General features: G+C 33.9%; 1 protein-coding gene across 5 annotated transcripts in view; it reads left to right on the plus strand.

Moving 5' to 3' along the window:
• ADAMTS20 (ADAM metallopeptidase with thrombospondin type 1 motif 20) overlaps nt 1-14774 on the plus strand; it is a 310626-nt gene extending 295852 nt beyond the window's left edge. For all 5 annotated transcript variants that reach the window (XM_082422521.1, XM_082422520.1, XM_082422522.1 and 2 more), the window contains 2 exons: nt 7662-7766; nt 12491-14774. In XM_082422521.1, the coding sequence (XP_082278647.1) occupies nt 7662-7766; nt 12491-12580 (195 nt within the window). In that variant the 3' untranslated portion in view covers nt 12581-14774. The remainder of the gene's footprint in view (nt 1-7661; nt 7767-12490) is intronic.
• Nucleotides 14775-16644: the final 1870 nt, after the last annotated feature.

Raw genomic sequence — 16644 nt, forward strand, 5'->3', positions numbered from 1 at the left:
TAGAGCACAGGCTCAGTAGTTGTGGCTCATGGGCTTAGTTGCTCCACGGCATGTGTGATCTTCCCGGACCAGGGATTGAACCCGTGTCCCCTGCACTGGCAGGTGGATTCTTAACCACTGCGCCATCAGGGAAGCCCCACAAGAACTTTTATAATGACAACTACTTCCCTCCTACCACCAGCCTCACCTTATCCCCTAGCAACCACTAATCTAGGCTTCATTTCCATCATTTTTGTCTTTTCAAAGATGTTATATAGGTGGAATCATACTAGTACGTATGTCTAGAACTTCTAGCATTATTTTGAAGAGTGGTGATAGTGGACATGCTTTAATTGCTTCTGATCTTAGGGGGAAAGCATTCAGTTTTTCACCATTAACTCTAATGTTAGCTATAGATTTTTGGTAAGTGTTCTTTATCAAGTTGAGGAAGTTCCTTTCTATTCCTATTTTTCTCTATTGTTTCACTGAAGAAAGAGTCCACAGGTCTCCTCAAAAGCCATTCCAAATGTGCTCCCTCTATTGGCTATATTTTTTAAGGTACATAGCTTTGCAGAGGAATCTCAGGTTCTCATTCAATCTTTGAGCCTGGTTAGCTCTATTCATGTCCATTCTTCTCCTTCCCTGCTTCACTCATGTTGGCCTACCAGATGATTGGTTTCCCTCCAAAATGGTGACTCTCTGACCTACATCTTTTATTTAGTTCTCTTCCCAGGACTGTGCTTTTCCTGATGAACTCCCCCTTCTGAAGTCTTACACTGTGTCTCTTTGAACACTTGTTCTAAGGTCAAGGATATGTAATCTAAAACTTTTAGCACTTTAAACAATCTTTTCTTTCACATATGGATATTTAAAATAACTTTTCCATTTTGACCCTTTTAAATGGAGACTATTCAGTCTCCAATGACCAACCCATGTCAAGACTGGTCAACTTTGTCCAACAATCCATATTCCTTCTAATAAATGCCTTCTGGTCATATACTTGATATGATTAGAAAGAAGTAAATTGAGGATGCCACCTAGAGATGTGAAGAGTGTGCTACAAGGTACCATTACCTCAGAAAGGTCATGAAATGCTGGGAATCTGGTCCTTTTCATTACATGTTGAATTGAATAAATCTGGTCAATGAGACATCAACAAAGTTCACAGGAGACTGACATACAAATAAGTAATATAACTGTCAAGTGGAATCAAAACTCCTTTTATCTCATTAGTAAACTTTCCTTGTAGAAAATACCTTAACAGCAAATTATTATAAACAGTATATTTCTCAATGAGCATGAAATCAGAATAAGAGATCTTAGAACAATCAAGTTTTTAAATGATAAAACAAATATTTTCATTAATTTCTAACTCCATTACTCCAATTTTTATGTAACGCCATTTTTCCCTACAATATCTTGAGAAAGTTACATAGTTATAAACTGGGTAACCCCAGTTTACAGTTGGAGAAACAGACACTCTGTGTCAACAACCTGTACAAGATCCTTGAGGAAGTCAGAGGTAGCCCCAGTGTAGTAATAAAATGCTCCTCTCTGCTAGTCAAGGTGAGATGGCTCCCCCACTTAGTTGGCATTTCTGGAATGCAAAGCTCTATTTCCAAAATTAAATGTTATTGGGCATAGATATGTGCTGTCAAAAAAAGGTATGCCCATTTTTTTCAGTCTGTATTCAAGTGCCTGAAGTTACTGTTACCAAAAATACAAACTGCCCAGTGTTCTTGAAGCTATTCTGTCAAATATATAAACCAGATTCTGTGTTAAGTTATACAAGATTTGCCTGAATACTCTCCAGATGTTTGGTGTCACAGAAAGAACTTATTCTGTTGTTTGGGATTCCTCAAAACCATATCCTCTGTGTTTGCATATGACAGGACACCATGGGACATGAATGCTAAAAAGAGAATGGATACATATGGCACTCTCTAGGGAAAATAAACTTTGCCACATTGTAATATAAGATGAAGTTAAGGAGTGTGATGTGACTTTAGAATATATATATATACATATATATATATGTATATATATATATGTATATATATATATATATACATATATATATATATATATATATATATATATATATCAAAAGTGAAGTAAAATGTTTGGTACTTTTCACAGAGCCATAAAAAAAAAAAATCGCAATGTGTATCTCTTTAGCTCTTTCGTAATTAATATTGATTACATGAGAGCAAGAGAAATAACCAATGCCAGAGGATCATGGCCAGCATCCATTTTGAGTATTCAGAGCCAGTTTTTAAATATCTTGAATGTGTATTCTTTATTATCAGAGTGTAGAGTTTGATATATATGCATAAGATCTACCCTTTTATTTATATTGTTTAGATCATCTCTCTCCTTATTTTTGCCTGCTTGATCTATTTTGTTATTAAAAGTGGTATATTAAAATTTCCTATTATTAGGGTGTTTCTACCTATGTCTCCTTTCATCTCCTGTAGTTTTGTTTCATAAAAGTTGCTGTGTTATTTGATGCATAATACTCACATGTTATGTCTTCATTGTGGATTATGGTTTTTAGCACTTCTTTGTCGTGTTTTCCTGATTTCGTACTTGAATTCTACTCTACCTTATCAGGATTTGCTACCCTTGTTCTCTTTTTATGTCCATTTTCCTGGTATACTCTTGCACATGCTTTTAATTTTGGCCTTTATGAGTCACTTTAAGTGTGTCTCTTACATATAGCATGTACTTGGGCTTTGTTTACAAGTCAATTGGAAATTTTTTTCTTTAAATAGGTGTTATATTCATTCACATCTTAAGTTGAAAAAAAAACCACAATAAAATTGCCTTTATTAGTATACAGTTTTAACATACATACAGATTCATGTTACTTTTACCATAATCTGAATATAGAACAGCTCCCTCACACTTCCTCCATGGAGTCAATTCCTCCCTCCCACCTAACTCCTGGGACACACTGATCTTTTTTCTGTTGCTTTAGTTTTGCATTTTCTGGGATGACATAGAAATGTGATATAAATGGAATCACACAATATGTAACCTTTTGAGATTGGCTTCCTTCACTCAACATAATGCCTTTGAGGTCCATCTGTGTTTTTGCATGTGTCAATAATTTGTTCTTCCTTATTGCTGAGCATTATTCCATCAAATGCATGTCATACAGTTGTCCTACAGTTTGTTCATTTGTTGGAAGAAAATGAGTTGTTTATAGTTTTTGGAGATTATGAATAGAGCTGAGATGCACATTTGCATACAGGTTTTTGTGTGAACGTACATTTTCATTTCTCTGGGATAAATGCCTATGAGTGAGATTGTAGGGTCACATGATATGTGTATGTTTAACTTTATAGGAAACTGCTAAACTGTTTGATACAGTGGCTGTACCGTTTTTTATTCTCACCAGCAAAGATTAAATTTCTAGTTGATTAGCTTCCTTGTCAGCACTTAGTATTGTCAAGTTTTTTGTTTGTTTTCCCATCTTCTGTGGTAGCTCAATGTAGTTTTAATTTACATTTCACTAATGGATAATAATGTTAAGCATCTTTCATGTGCTTATTTGCCATCTGTATATACTGTTTGGTGAAGTGTATGCCCAAGTCTTTTGCTCATTTTTAAAATTAAGTTGTTTGTTTCCTTATTGTTCCTTACTGTTTAGTTTTGAGAGTTCTTTATATAGTCTGGATACAAGTCTTTTGCTGTATATAACATTTCCAAGTCTTTTTCTCCTGGTCTGGACCTTATCTTTTCTTTCTCTTAATTGTCCTACACAGAGTGGAAGTTTTAAATTTTAATGAAGTCAAATTTATCATTTTTTTCCTTTGTGGGTTGTACATTTAGTGTCATATTTAAGAACCTTTGACTTACTCCAGGTTACAAAGATTTTCTTCTATGTGTTCTTAAATTTTTTTTTATAGTTCTATGCTTTACATCTAGACCTATGACTGATTTTGAACTAATTTTTTATGAAGTCGGAAGGGTTTTGCCTATAGACATCCAGTTGTCCTAACACCATTTGTTGAAACGACAGTGCTTTCTCCAGTAAATTGCCTTTCCGCCTTTGTCAAAAATCAATTGGAGGGGACTTTTCTGGTGGTCCAGTGGTTAAGAATCTACACTTCCAATGCAGGGGCATGACTTCAGTTCCTGGTCGGGGAACTAAGATCCCATATGCTGCGTGGTGAGGCCAAAAAAATATATATATGTATTGCACATATTTATGTGGGTCTATTTCTGACTCTGTCTTCTGTTCCATTGATCTACATGTCTCTCTCTTCACCAACACAGCACTGTCTTGGTTATGATAGCTTTATTATAATAAGTGTTAAAACAAGGTAGTGTGGGTCCTTCAAATTTATTTTTTTTTCAAACTTGTTTTAATTATTTTAATTTCTTTGTCTTTTGATATAAATTTTAGAATCAGTTCTCTTATTGGAATTGCATTAGATCTATAGATCCCATTCATAATAAAATATGTGGAACAAACTTTAAAATTGTAAAACCTAATGATATAATGGGCACATATGAACCAACCAGTCAATCAAAGAAGTGGAACATTAAAACTTGCATCTATTTCTGTGCTTTCCCTCTGTCTTGTATCCATAACTACTTTTTCCTTTGATGAAGCTAAGTACTCAAGGGCAAACATTCCAATTTGTTGAATTCTTAGGTCTTTTGAATCACTTTACCTTCCACTTGTGATTTGGCTGTTAGAATTTTACTTCTTATGATGGCCTCTTCTAAAAACTGTCGAGAGTACAAGAGGAGATAAACTTCATACTACTTCAAAAAACCATATTTTTTAGTTTCTACTATGTTGAACTAATTTTTCAAGTTAAACATTAGGTTTAAGGAGGTTTAAATTTTAATCTTAAATAAAGTAATGGAATTGAAATAAGTAATTAATACAATTATTCAGTCATTTATTACTTCTAAAGTTCCACAGGAATGTACCAGTACCTTTCTTATGGCACCTATAATTCTCTACAATGCATCACATTTATTTATGTGTATATCAGATTTAGTTTCCTCCATTTTATTAAAATATAATTGTCATTAAACATTGTATGAAAGGTGTACAACATAATTATTTGACTACGTATATATTGAAAAGTTATCACCACAATGGTTTTAGTTAACATCCATCACCTCACATAGTTACAATTTTTTCTTTCTTGTGATGAGAACTTTTAAGATCTACTCTCTTAGCAACTTTCAAATATACAATACAGTATACTTAACTATAGTTACCATATTGCACATTAATCCCCAGATTTATTTATCTTCTAACACCCTCACCCATTTCCCCCTCCAACTCCAACCTCTGGCAGCCACCAATCTGTGCTTCACTTCTCAAACCTGGAGCAAGACCTCTCTCTGTATTGCAGTAGTGCTTCATACCAAGTCTGCCACTCAGTTAATTTTGAACAAATGAGTGAAGTGTATTTTTACCTCTGTCAATATCATCCCAGATTTCAGTTGAATTGTTTTGCCATTTCTTTGAGATTGTATTATGTAGCTTTTGAACAAGGACTAAAGATGTAAGCAAAGCTCATGAAAATTAGTCTGGAGAAATGAAGCAGCAGATATTTCTAGACCCAACTCATTGTTAATGACCACCTAAGTCTCTCAGTACTGTAGTCAGTTGGATTTTTGTCTTTCCTTTCCAGCTGAATGCTTCCAAGCAACCTTGAGCAGGGAGGTAAAGAATAAATGGAAGTGTAGACTATTAGGTTGTGAAAACATTGCATTCCCCCAACTGGGGCACTCAATAAGTGGCTAGTCACAGGAAACCTACACCACAGAATATAGTTCCATTTCTTTTATTTGGTGAGAAGCCTATTTATGAGTTAATGTGGGATGAAGGTATTCAGTGCAAAACCTGCATCAGATGACTAAGTATTAACCAGTAGAATATATCCTCAGAATTACTCCTTCTCATTCAAATATTTACTAATATAAAATTCTGATGTGTCTAGCATTAGTGTCATTCATTATCACGAGCATGAAGGGTTTAGCTGTGTATTTGTGTATTAACTTTTACAATGTTAAAATTTAATATTTATAATGTTGCACTTAATTCACCCATTTAAAAACATTTACTGAGTGCCTAGGCCTTCTTTTGGACTCTAGGAATACAACAATGAAGCAAACATACAGGTCATATTCTAAATTTCATAACCAAATGATGTCTATAAAAATTAATTTTCTTTGAAATTTATCTAAAACAAATTATTTCTGTTTTGGGGAAAATTCTCCATGTATTATCATTGTATTTGAATCTCTATTTTGATTTTAAATAAGAAGTATATAAGATTGCTAAGAAATCTAACTTAATAAACTAAACTGATACATAATTTTTTAGCAGTTGTAATAATTCATATTATAAATATATTTGAAATCTATTTAGCCTTTGCTTTCATGACAAGATAATATTTTCATTGACATAACATAATCTTTAATGTTTTATCACAGTCTTGCTCAAGATTCCTGAGTCTTAGGCCATAGGATATTGTGATGTGATCTAAGATTGTCCTAATATCGCTCTAAATCTGTATGTATATTAAACATTGGCAGTAGGTTTAATTAGCTTTCATTAAGTACTTCAGCTTTTCAGTGTATAATTCTGTACTGCAAGATCATATACATGTGTCACAAATTTTACCAATTTTAGTCAGGCACTTTCTTAATTAACAGATATTTAAAGTTTATTTTTTTAAAAATAAATTTATTTATTTATTTTTTGCTGTGTTGGGTCTTCGTTGCTGCATACGGGCTTCTCATTGTGGTGGCTTCTCTTGCTGCAGTGCACGGGCTCTAGGCGTGCGGGCTCAGTAGTTGTGGCGCACGGGGTTAGTTGCTCCGCGGCATGTGGGATCTTCCCGGACCAGGGATTGAACCAGTGTCCCCTGCATTGGCAGGCGGATTCTCAACCACTGCGCCACCAGGGAAGCCCTAAAGTTTAATTTTTAGCAGAGATAGTCTGGACTATTTTGACATGAAACTGGTTCTTGTGTCTTGAAAATAATTAGATCATAAAGCCACTAGGGGGCTCACATACCATGTGTGTAAATCATGTGGCATCAGCATCAGACGTCCACATAAGTACTTCTGGGTACTTAAAAGCACATGATAACTGGGGCAATAATATCACGTTCAGTAGTTTTGTGTGGTAGGTTAAAAAGTAACATTCTTAACACAAAAGGTAAGGGCACAGTAACAGAAGATTCTAGGAAATACATTAAACAGGTGTAACTTAGGGAAATTAGCAACGAGGGGTCAAAAACTGAAACTGGAGAAATGTGCAGTCTGGTTGGTATCAATCCCTGTGAACACCCCTCCTGACTGGACTTGCTGTTGCTACAGGAGCATAAGCTCTAACTGTCAACCCTAGAGTCCTAGTGTTCGACAGAATTACTTTTGCACAAATAACATTATCTGGTATTATTTCAGTTGTCTCTTATAATTGAGAAGACTTATTTGTAATCAATTTAAAAAGTCTTTAGCCTGTTCATTTTCTTTAGTGTAAGATTGTATCAATATTCTTTCATTTTCTAAAGAAAGAATCTTGAAAACCAATTCGAGTCCTTTCTTATATAATTCCAATTCAGGTGTTTCCAGCCAAGTGCATGCTTAAATATTTTATGAATTCTATCTATTTTTATTTTGTTTTGTTTTCAATCCAGGGACAATTCAGCATTAATTTGGCTGGAACTGGGATGAAGATATCCAGTACAGCAAAGTGGCTTGCTCAGGGCAGTTATGCCTCTGTCATCATTCACAGATCACAAGTAAGTCCTGCTGGACCAAAAAACCTGTCTGAAATACTTCTGTGCTGTGAACTAGCATTAAAGGTCCTCTACTTTAAATTTAGAGTTATATGAAGTTAATGACTAATGCGTTATTGCATATGATGGGCTATATTACATATAACGAAATATAACATTAATTTATGAAATTATGGAATTGGGTTCATTTATATTCATGTGCTTATGTAGGTTTTATATACATACACATTCATGTTTAGCCTATAGATATCTGAACATGAAATCAAATGCCAGAGCATATAGATTGAAGTAGCTCAAGTTTGGGGTTGATGGCTTGAAATGCAGGTACTTCAAAAAGAGGTGGTGCTTTTAGCTATACTCTAATTATTAAAAGTTTGTAGGTTTTAATATTTCAAAGTGAGAGGTAACTTTTTGGTTTATTTACCTCACTACTTTGATTTAGTGATAGAGCTGAGGTTGGAGCCATTTGTCATTTAACAAATATCCTTTATAGGTTCTTCAAGAATTAGGAATATTTTTTATGGCTGTATGCATATTTTCCTCTGTCTACCTTTATCTAGAGAACATTGGTATTTGGTTTTTACCTATAGCACATGTATTATCTAAAGTAGAATCCATTTAATTTTGATGCTGGTATGGTGTACTAGCACATACTCTTTATGAGATGTCTCCTAGTACTTGGAGTTACCACGTCTTAGATAGCATGATTCCATCTATAGTAAATCAGGATCTACATTATAAGTGTCCTCACCTATATTGCACATAAATCAGCACCATCAACAACCCCCTGCCCACTCTAAGGTTTTATAATTTTTCTTTCTTTTGAGAAAAGTGACTTCTGTTACACTCCTATTTATATGAATACTACTTGTAAATGAAATTCAATTTTCTAATAATCAGAGACTAAAACATTATATATCTGAATATTATGAAATTGTGTTTTAATTTATAATTAAATAATTTAAATTTTTATTAATTCTATGATATGGGCAAGCAGTAGGCTTTTTTTTTTTTTTTTAGTTGTTTTGTTTGTTTTTTTATACTGCAGGTTCTTATTAGGCATCAATTTTATACACATCAGTGTATACATGTCAATCCCAATCGCCCAATTCAGCACACCACCATCCCCACCCCACCGCAGTTTCCCCCCTTGGTGTCCATATGTCCATTCTCTACATCTGTGTCTCAACTTCTGCCCTGCAAACTGGCTCATCTGTACCATTTTTCTAGGTTCCATATACATGCATTAATATACGATATTTGTTTTTCTCTTTCTGACTTACTTCACTCTGTATGACAGTCTCTAGATCCATCCACGTCTCAACAAATGACTCAATTTCATTCCTTTTTATGGCTGAGTAATATTCCATTGTATATATGTACCACATCTTCTTTATCCATTCGTCTGTCGATGGGCATTTAGGTTGCTTCCATGACCTGGCTATTGTAAATAGTGCTGCAATGAACATTCCGGTGCATGTGTCTTTTTGAATTATGGTTTTCTCTGGGTATATGCCCAGTAGTGGGATTGCTGGGTCATATGGTAATTCTATTTTTAGTTTTTTAAGGAACCTCCATATTGTTCTCCATAGTGGCTGTATCAATTTACATTCCCACCAACAGTGCAAGAGGGTTCCCTTTTCTCCACACCCTCTCCAGCATTTGTTGTTTGTAGATTTTCTGATGATGCCCATTCTAACAGGAGTGAGGTGATACCTCATTGTAGTTTTGATTTGCATTTCTCTAATAATTAGTGATGTTGAGCAGCTTTTCATGTGCTTCTTGGCCATCTGTATGTCTTCTTTGGAGAAATGTCTATTTAGGTCTTCTGCCCATTTTTGGATTGGGGTGTTTGTTTCTTTAATATTGAGCTGAATGAGCTGTTTATATATTTTGGAGATTAATCCTTTGTCCGTTGATTCATTTGCAAATATTTTCTCCCATTCTGAGGGTTGTCTTTTCGTCTTGTTTAAGGTTTCCTTTCCTGTGCAAAAGCTTTGAAGTTTCATTAGGTCCCACTTGTTTATTTTTGTTTTTATTTCCATTACTCTAGGAGGTGGATCAAAAAAGATCTTGCTGTGATTTATGTCAAAGAGTGTTCTTCCTATGTTTTCCTCTAAGAGTTTTATAGTGTCCGGTATTGCATTTAGGTCTCTAATCCATTTTGAGTTTATTTTTGTGTTTGGTGTTAGGGAGTAGTCTAATTTCATTCTTTTACATGTAGCTGTCCAGTTTTCCCAGCACCACTTATTGAAGAGACTGTCTTTTCTCCATTTTATATCTTTGCCTCCTTTGTCATAGATTAGTTGACCATAGGTGCGTGGGTTAATCTCTGGGCTTTCTATCTTGTTCCATTGATCTATGTTTCTGTTTTTGTGCCAGTACCATATTGTCTTGATTACTGTAGCTTTGTAGTATAGTCTGAAGTCAGGGAATCTGATTCCTCCAGCTCCATTTTTTTGCCTCAAGACTGCTTTGGCTATTCGGGGTCTTTTGTGTCTCCATACAAATTTTAAGATTATTTGTTCTAGCTCCGTAAAAAATGCCATTGGTAATTTGATAGGGATTGCATTGAATCTGTAGATTGCTTTGGGTAGTATACTCATTTTCACAATGTTGATTCTTCCAATCCAAGAACATGGTATATCTCTCCATCTGTTGGTATCATCTTTAATTTCTTTCATCAGTGTCTTATAGTTTTCTGCATACAGGTCTTTTGTCTCCCTAGGTAGGTTTATTCCTAGGTATTTTATTCTTTTTGTTACAATGGTAAATGGGAGTGTTTCCATAATTTCTCTTTCAGATTTTTCATCATTAGTGTATAGGAATGCAAGAGATTTCTGTGCATTAATTTTGTATCCTGCAACTTTACCATATTCACTAATTAGCTCTAGCAGTTTTCTGGTGGCAGTTTTAGGATTCTCTATGTATAGTATCATGTCATCCGCAAACAGTGACAGTTTTACTTCTTCTTTTCCAATTTGTATTCCTTTTATTTCTTTTTCTTCTCTGATTGCCGTGGCTAGGACTTCCAGAACTATGTTGAATAATAGTGGTGAGAGTGGACATCCTTGTCTCGTTCCTGATCTTAGAGGAAATGCTTTCAGTTTTTCACCATTGAGAAAGATGTTTGCTGTGGGTTTGTCATATATGGCTTTTATTATGTTGAGGTAGGTTCCCTCTATGCCCACTTTCTAGAGAGTTTTTATCAGAAATGGGTGTTGAATTTTGTCAAAAGCTTTTTCTGCATCTATTGAGATGATCATATGGTTTTATTAATTAATTTTTATTAATTCTATCATATGGGCAAGCAGTAGGCTTTTTAAAAATGGCTATTTCTAAATATTTATTTGGCAAATTTTGGTCTAATCCCTTTTGGTAGAAGAATGGAAATAAATTAATTACCTAGTTAAAGTATATTCTGAGCAAGTAGAAAATTTAGAGAGTGCAATGAGATATTCTGACTTTATCCAGCTTTTAGGTATCTTTTGGTTAAATGAGATCTGGCTGAGGGCAGCAGTAAAAATGAATATTTAATACAATCATTCCTTTTGCTTCTATTTAAGTTCTATTCTAAAGATTAGTTGTTTATTTAATTGAGAATTTCTCCCTCAATCAAAAATTTTGCACATGAAGGTATTTCCTGAGATCTGTTGCCTGGTGTGAAACTGAGACTTGTGAAACCCGAATGTACTTATGGAAATGCACGCATATTTTCATTTCCCAGTAAATTTAAGCAAGATTAAGGGTTTACTTAACAATCCGTTTGCGAACAGGAATGTATATAAATTGGAATTTTTACTGCCATTCCTTTCTCTGTTTACTCAGACTCTCTAGAGTTTAGAAAGCTTCTGAAAGGAGAGGCAACTTCAAAAGCCCCTGATCTCAAAACATTCTTCATCCTCAAAAGTTCCAGGAACCCAAAGTTTCCTTCTCTACCCTCCCTCCTTAGATTAAAAAAACAAAAACAAAGCAACACTTACCTGTTCTAGAAACTACAGGAGTTCAAGCTATTTTTGCTTTATCCTATTAAAATGCCTTTTGACTTTTGGACCTAAAGATGGAAGACAGTTTGGAAAGAAAATCTAGCATGTCCTGACCACCTCCTTCACCAGCCTCTGCCCACCCATTCCTCAATGAGCAGCTCTGCTTTCCTAAAAAAAGAAGAATCTCCCTTTTTAGTCCTTGTCTAATTATAATTCCTGCTTTCAGTCCAGTTTTATTACCTGCCCCCCCCATTTTATCACCTTCTAAATATTTTCTTCAGGCTGTGTTTCTAATGCTTCCAGGAGATATTTGAGGTTAATATGGCTTGGATTCAGTTAAGGTCAAGTTTGCATAATATCTTTCTTTTATTTAGTCTGTGAGAATCTTATATAAAATCATGGCAATGCTAGACAACAGATTGGGAGAGGTTTTAATAAACTCACTGAAGCAAATAGATATCTTGTTGAAAAATAAGTGGGTTGAGATGAATTGTCTAAATTAGAGTGTGGTTTATAATCATTAAGTAGATAATATGAATCTCACATTATCTAATTCCCATGACCACGAATTTCAACTAATCCTGAAATGGCATGATCTTTGACCTCAAGTGTAATTGTTGTATGAAACCTTGGCTAATTATTTCAACCGCATGATTCAAAGCATTTGCTTTTTCTGCCTTGTGCACGCAGATACTAGCTTGTAACAGATTCTCCTGTATCTCTGCCTCTTCCTATTTTCAGGATGGAACCAAAGTCTACGGTAGATGTGGAGGGTTCTGTGGAAAGTGTATTCCTCACATGACTACTGGTCTCCCAATTCAAGTAATATGAACATTCAGAAGTGGGAAGTGTGTCCCGAAGAGGATACATTCTCTGGAACCTGCAAATAGCCGGTGCTTGTTTCTTTACTCTTCCCTTCCTGAAATTTCCATGTCTAAAATGTCTGTGCCTTTTTGTCAGGGCGCTCATCAGGGAGTCACATCACTGCTTAATTTTTCAAGGCCTTCAAAATAAACTGAATGATATGTGACTCTAATCTGGATCCTTAAAAGGATATAGTAATTTATGGTAGGGTATACGGGATGCTTGAATTATACCAAGATAATATTGCTGTTAACAGCTTGGACTGGACCACAATTACGTTATGCCTATAAACACACATGTAAATCTCTGCTCTGGTATCCTACTGTACAATGAATGTTTATTCTACTTGTTAAAATGGAGCAAGTAAAAATTAGGAAAATGAACTTATTTAAAACTGCCATAAACATATTGAATCTGTCAGGTGAATAGCAAATCAATAGTCACATCAAAAAAGTACATAGCCATTATACTTTCTACTGATACAGCTTAGATACCTTGTTTTATGTTTCCTTTAATTTTTAATTGTGCATTATGGTGCTTGAAAAAAATCATCCTGAATTATGGTATAATTTTGTATTTAAAATATATGCTTTGGTTAAATACTAAATATGAAATTTTGTGGGAATAATACAGAAGAAGATATGATATAGTAGAATTTGACTTAAAACACCTACCTCTAATTTGATTGTACTTATAAGAGCAATACATTGTTTTTATAATGTTTATATTCTATCATGTCTTTATAGATCTTATATATGTATATGTCTACTCTTAAAAAATTAATTTTCTCACAGTTAAGTACTGTATTTTATTAATCAAGTAGAAAAGTAAGAATTATTGACACGTTGAAGATCTTATTTTGGTAAACATAAAATTATGTTTACATTTACAAAATTTTTATTAGAGATGTTCAAGTTATTTCATATCTGAGGTGTCTCAAAACCAGAACATAAAAGATAGTATAAAAATTAACTATTCATGGACAAATTCTCAGGTATTAAGAGATTTTTTTCAGGTGAATAATTTGTGTATTATATAATAATGTGATTTTAAAAGAATCATAGACAAATAATATTTTTCTATGGCAACCTACTTTATAAACCAAGAAAACTGAATCTACTAATAAATTTTTGCCAGTAAATAGTAGTGTACTAGTTTTACCCACAGAGTTTTTCTTTTTCAAAGATTTATTAGGGGTATATTGTACCATATAAGGTACTAAAGCAATTTTGTGCCAATGTGGTTAGATAAACATTTAGGGATCTCTGTATCAGAAAAGAAGTATTTTGCACTATGTGCCTGAAACCAGTTACAAACATTATTACAAACTGTGTAACATTTTCTAGAAATGTTTTTATTCATAAGTAAAATCTTATAATTTATAAACATTTAAGTAATAAACATATTTGTGTGATACATTAGGACTTTGTTTTCATTTTCCTTACAGGTTAAAAAAAAAAAAAAAAGGATTCTTCACCAAAAGGTCTATAACTCTAAAATCACTTCAGAAATTCTACAAAGATTTTATTCAAATTGTTGCAGCTGGGATGGAAACAGCTCCTGTCCAGTGTATACCCTTCTCATGGAAATATGGGCAGGAGGCTGACAAAAATTTGCAATGACTTCAAAAGCTTCTGTTCATAGAAGGGGTACCCATGTATACTCATATTCAATTGGTCAAATTAAATCACATGACCAAATCCTAGTCAATGGGGCAGGGAAATATACTACCTCTACAGTGCAGGATGGCCAGACATATGGAAATGAGTGAGGACTCACAATGCTCTCCCAAGGGAAGGAGTAGATCCTTTTGAACAATAATATGTTACATCCATCCATCTTAAACTTCCCTAGAAATTGCCAAATTACTACTTTCTAAAGGGGTTAAATCAATTTAAATTACCACTGGCAGGGTGTAAAAATTTTAGAGTATCCACATCCTCAGTGACATGTGAAAGTTTTTTCTGATCTTATGGGGCAGAGCATAGTATTTCATTGTTTGAATTTATATTTATTTAATTACTAGGTTGGATGAAGATCCTTTCATATACTTTTTGCTATTAGGTTCCTTTTTCTGAGAATTGCTTATTTATTTTTTTTCACTTTACCTCTCCTGTCCTCCACCTTTCCTGCCTTTCCCCACCCTCTAAACTCCACCCCCCAATAAAAAAAAAATAAAAAAGGAAAGAAACAAACATATAAGGGAGTCAAGCAGCTTTATGTGAATGTGATTTAAAACATTTGAGAATCTCTTATCACAAAGCATGCTTTTTGCACTCTACCTTAGTTACAAATATTACTATGCAGTGTATAGTGATTTTCTATACCTGTTTATCATTTAAAGTGAAGCACTCTCTACATCTATTTTGTCTATTTTTCCTACTCCTTAAGGGCAAAAGATTTCCCTGATCATATCAAAGGCCAATCTGCCCATCTCTGCTCTTGATTTCCTCCCACTCTGAATTACCCAGGACCTTTCTCCGCAGATTATTCTCTCTCTTTTTCCTTTCTCTCTCTACTGGCTCCTTTTTTTCAGCCAAAAACCGTGTTCACCTCTCTTATATTTTAAAACAAAAATATGTCCTCCTCTGCCACCCCTATTCACTCTCGACATAAAACCTTTCTTTTTATTCTACTGTATTCTTTGCTTAAGAACAGAAACTATGTTTATTCTCTTCTGAATCCCTCACAGCTACTTAACAGAGTGTTGACCACAGCATAGATTTAATATTTTCTTGTCAATTAATTAAAATATGCAGGAATTCAAATCCACATGAAAATATAAGAACAAATCTATTTGAACTATAATTTACAGAGTTTTGGTGGGATTGATGTTTTTAAAACAGTGAAGAGTCATCCCAAAAATATGTTCAGGAAGATACAGGGATTCCAGGAGTTATAAATCATGTTCCACTGTGGAATTTGGGAAGCCAGCCTAGAAGTAAACAATAGCCATCATATTTTTTCTCATGGAATAGGCCATGTAGGTCTGCTTTAATTTATATGTTTTAAATTATTTTAAAAATACTTAACACTATGAATATTGATGGAAATATAAGAGAGTAACATAGTTAACAGTCAATTTTGTAGTAACAGCTTATTCACCATTGAGTGTAGGCTTGAGAAATACAAAACTATTTTTATAATGTCTCAATAGTAACAAAAAAGAATAGAATTGATGTTTTATTTTACTCTTCCTTGATGTCACTCATCAGTGTAGGCTATATCTTGGCTATTAAATATAGCTATTAGTCAACACTGGTGATTGCATCAACTTCTAATTTTTAAGCATGATTATTCTTTTCAAACATAGAAGACTTACAGTTTTCCTTGTTAATTTTTTTCTAACAATTTAGTTCATATCTTTTAGCTACCAAGTGTATAATTAAATGTTTTGCTTAAAGGTAAATAATAAGATCCAATTATGCATTATTTTGTTACCTTTTTTTTTAAGATAACATGATTATTTTTGTTACACTTATCCTATTTCCTTCTGTAATGACTCATCTCCTTTATTTGAAATATGAAAAATTATTTACAACTGACAACAGTGGCATCTGCTGGCCACTCTTAACTATTTCTCAGCCTGATAAAGAAAAAATGTCAAATTAATTTTCCTCTGCAATTTTCTGAAGAGCTTGAGAAGCAAATGCTTGCAATGGAGTAGGTGAACTGTCTTTGAGTTCTCTTTAACCCAGTTGAACACTGTTACCTATATCCTTATCAGATCCATATCTGTATCTCTGTCATACAAACATACATGTGTTCTTTTCACTACTTCAATCTGAGAATATTCTTAACAATATAGAATCTTCCTTGGCTTCCAGGAGCCAAAGAAATTGTTTTTAATGCAATAATTTTTTTGGAGAAACTTTATGCTACAAAAAGAGGAAACTCAGCAAGGGTTCGGGGACACCTCAGATTTCTAGACCAGGCTCTAATATTAACAAATAGCGTTAACATTAAACTTTAGGTTTGTTTCGTCAGCTGTAAAATAAGGGATTTAAAATAAATAATTTCCAAGGTACTTT

Source organism: Balaenoptera physalus, assembly GCF_965194825.1.
Source record: "Balaenoptera physalus genome assembly, chromosome: 13".
NCBI classification, from domain to species: domain Eukaryota; kingdom Metazoa; phylum Chordata; class Mammalia; order Artiodactyla; family Balaenopteridae; genus Balaenoptera; species Balaenoptera physalus.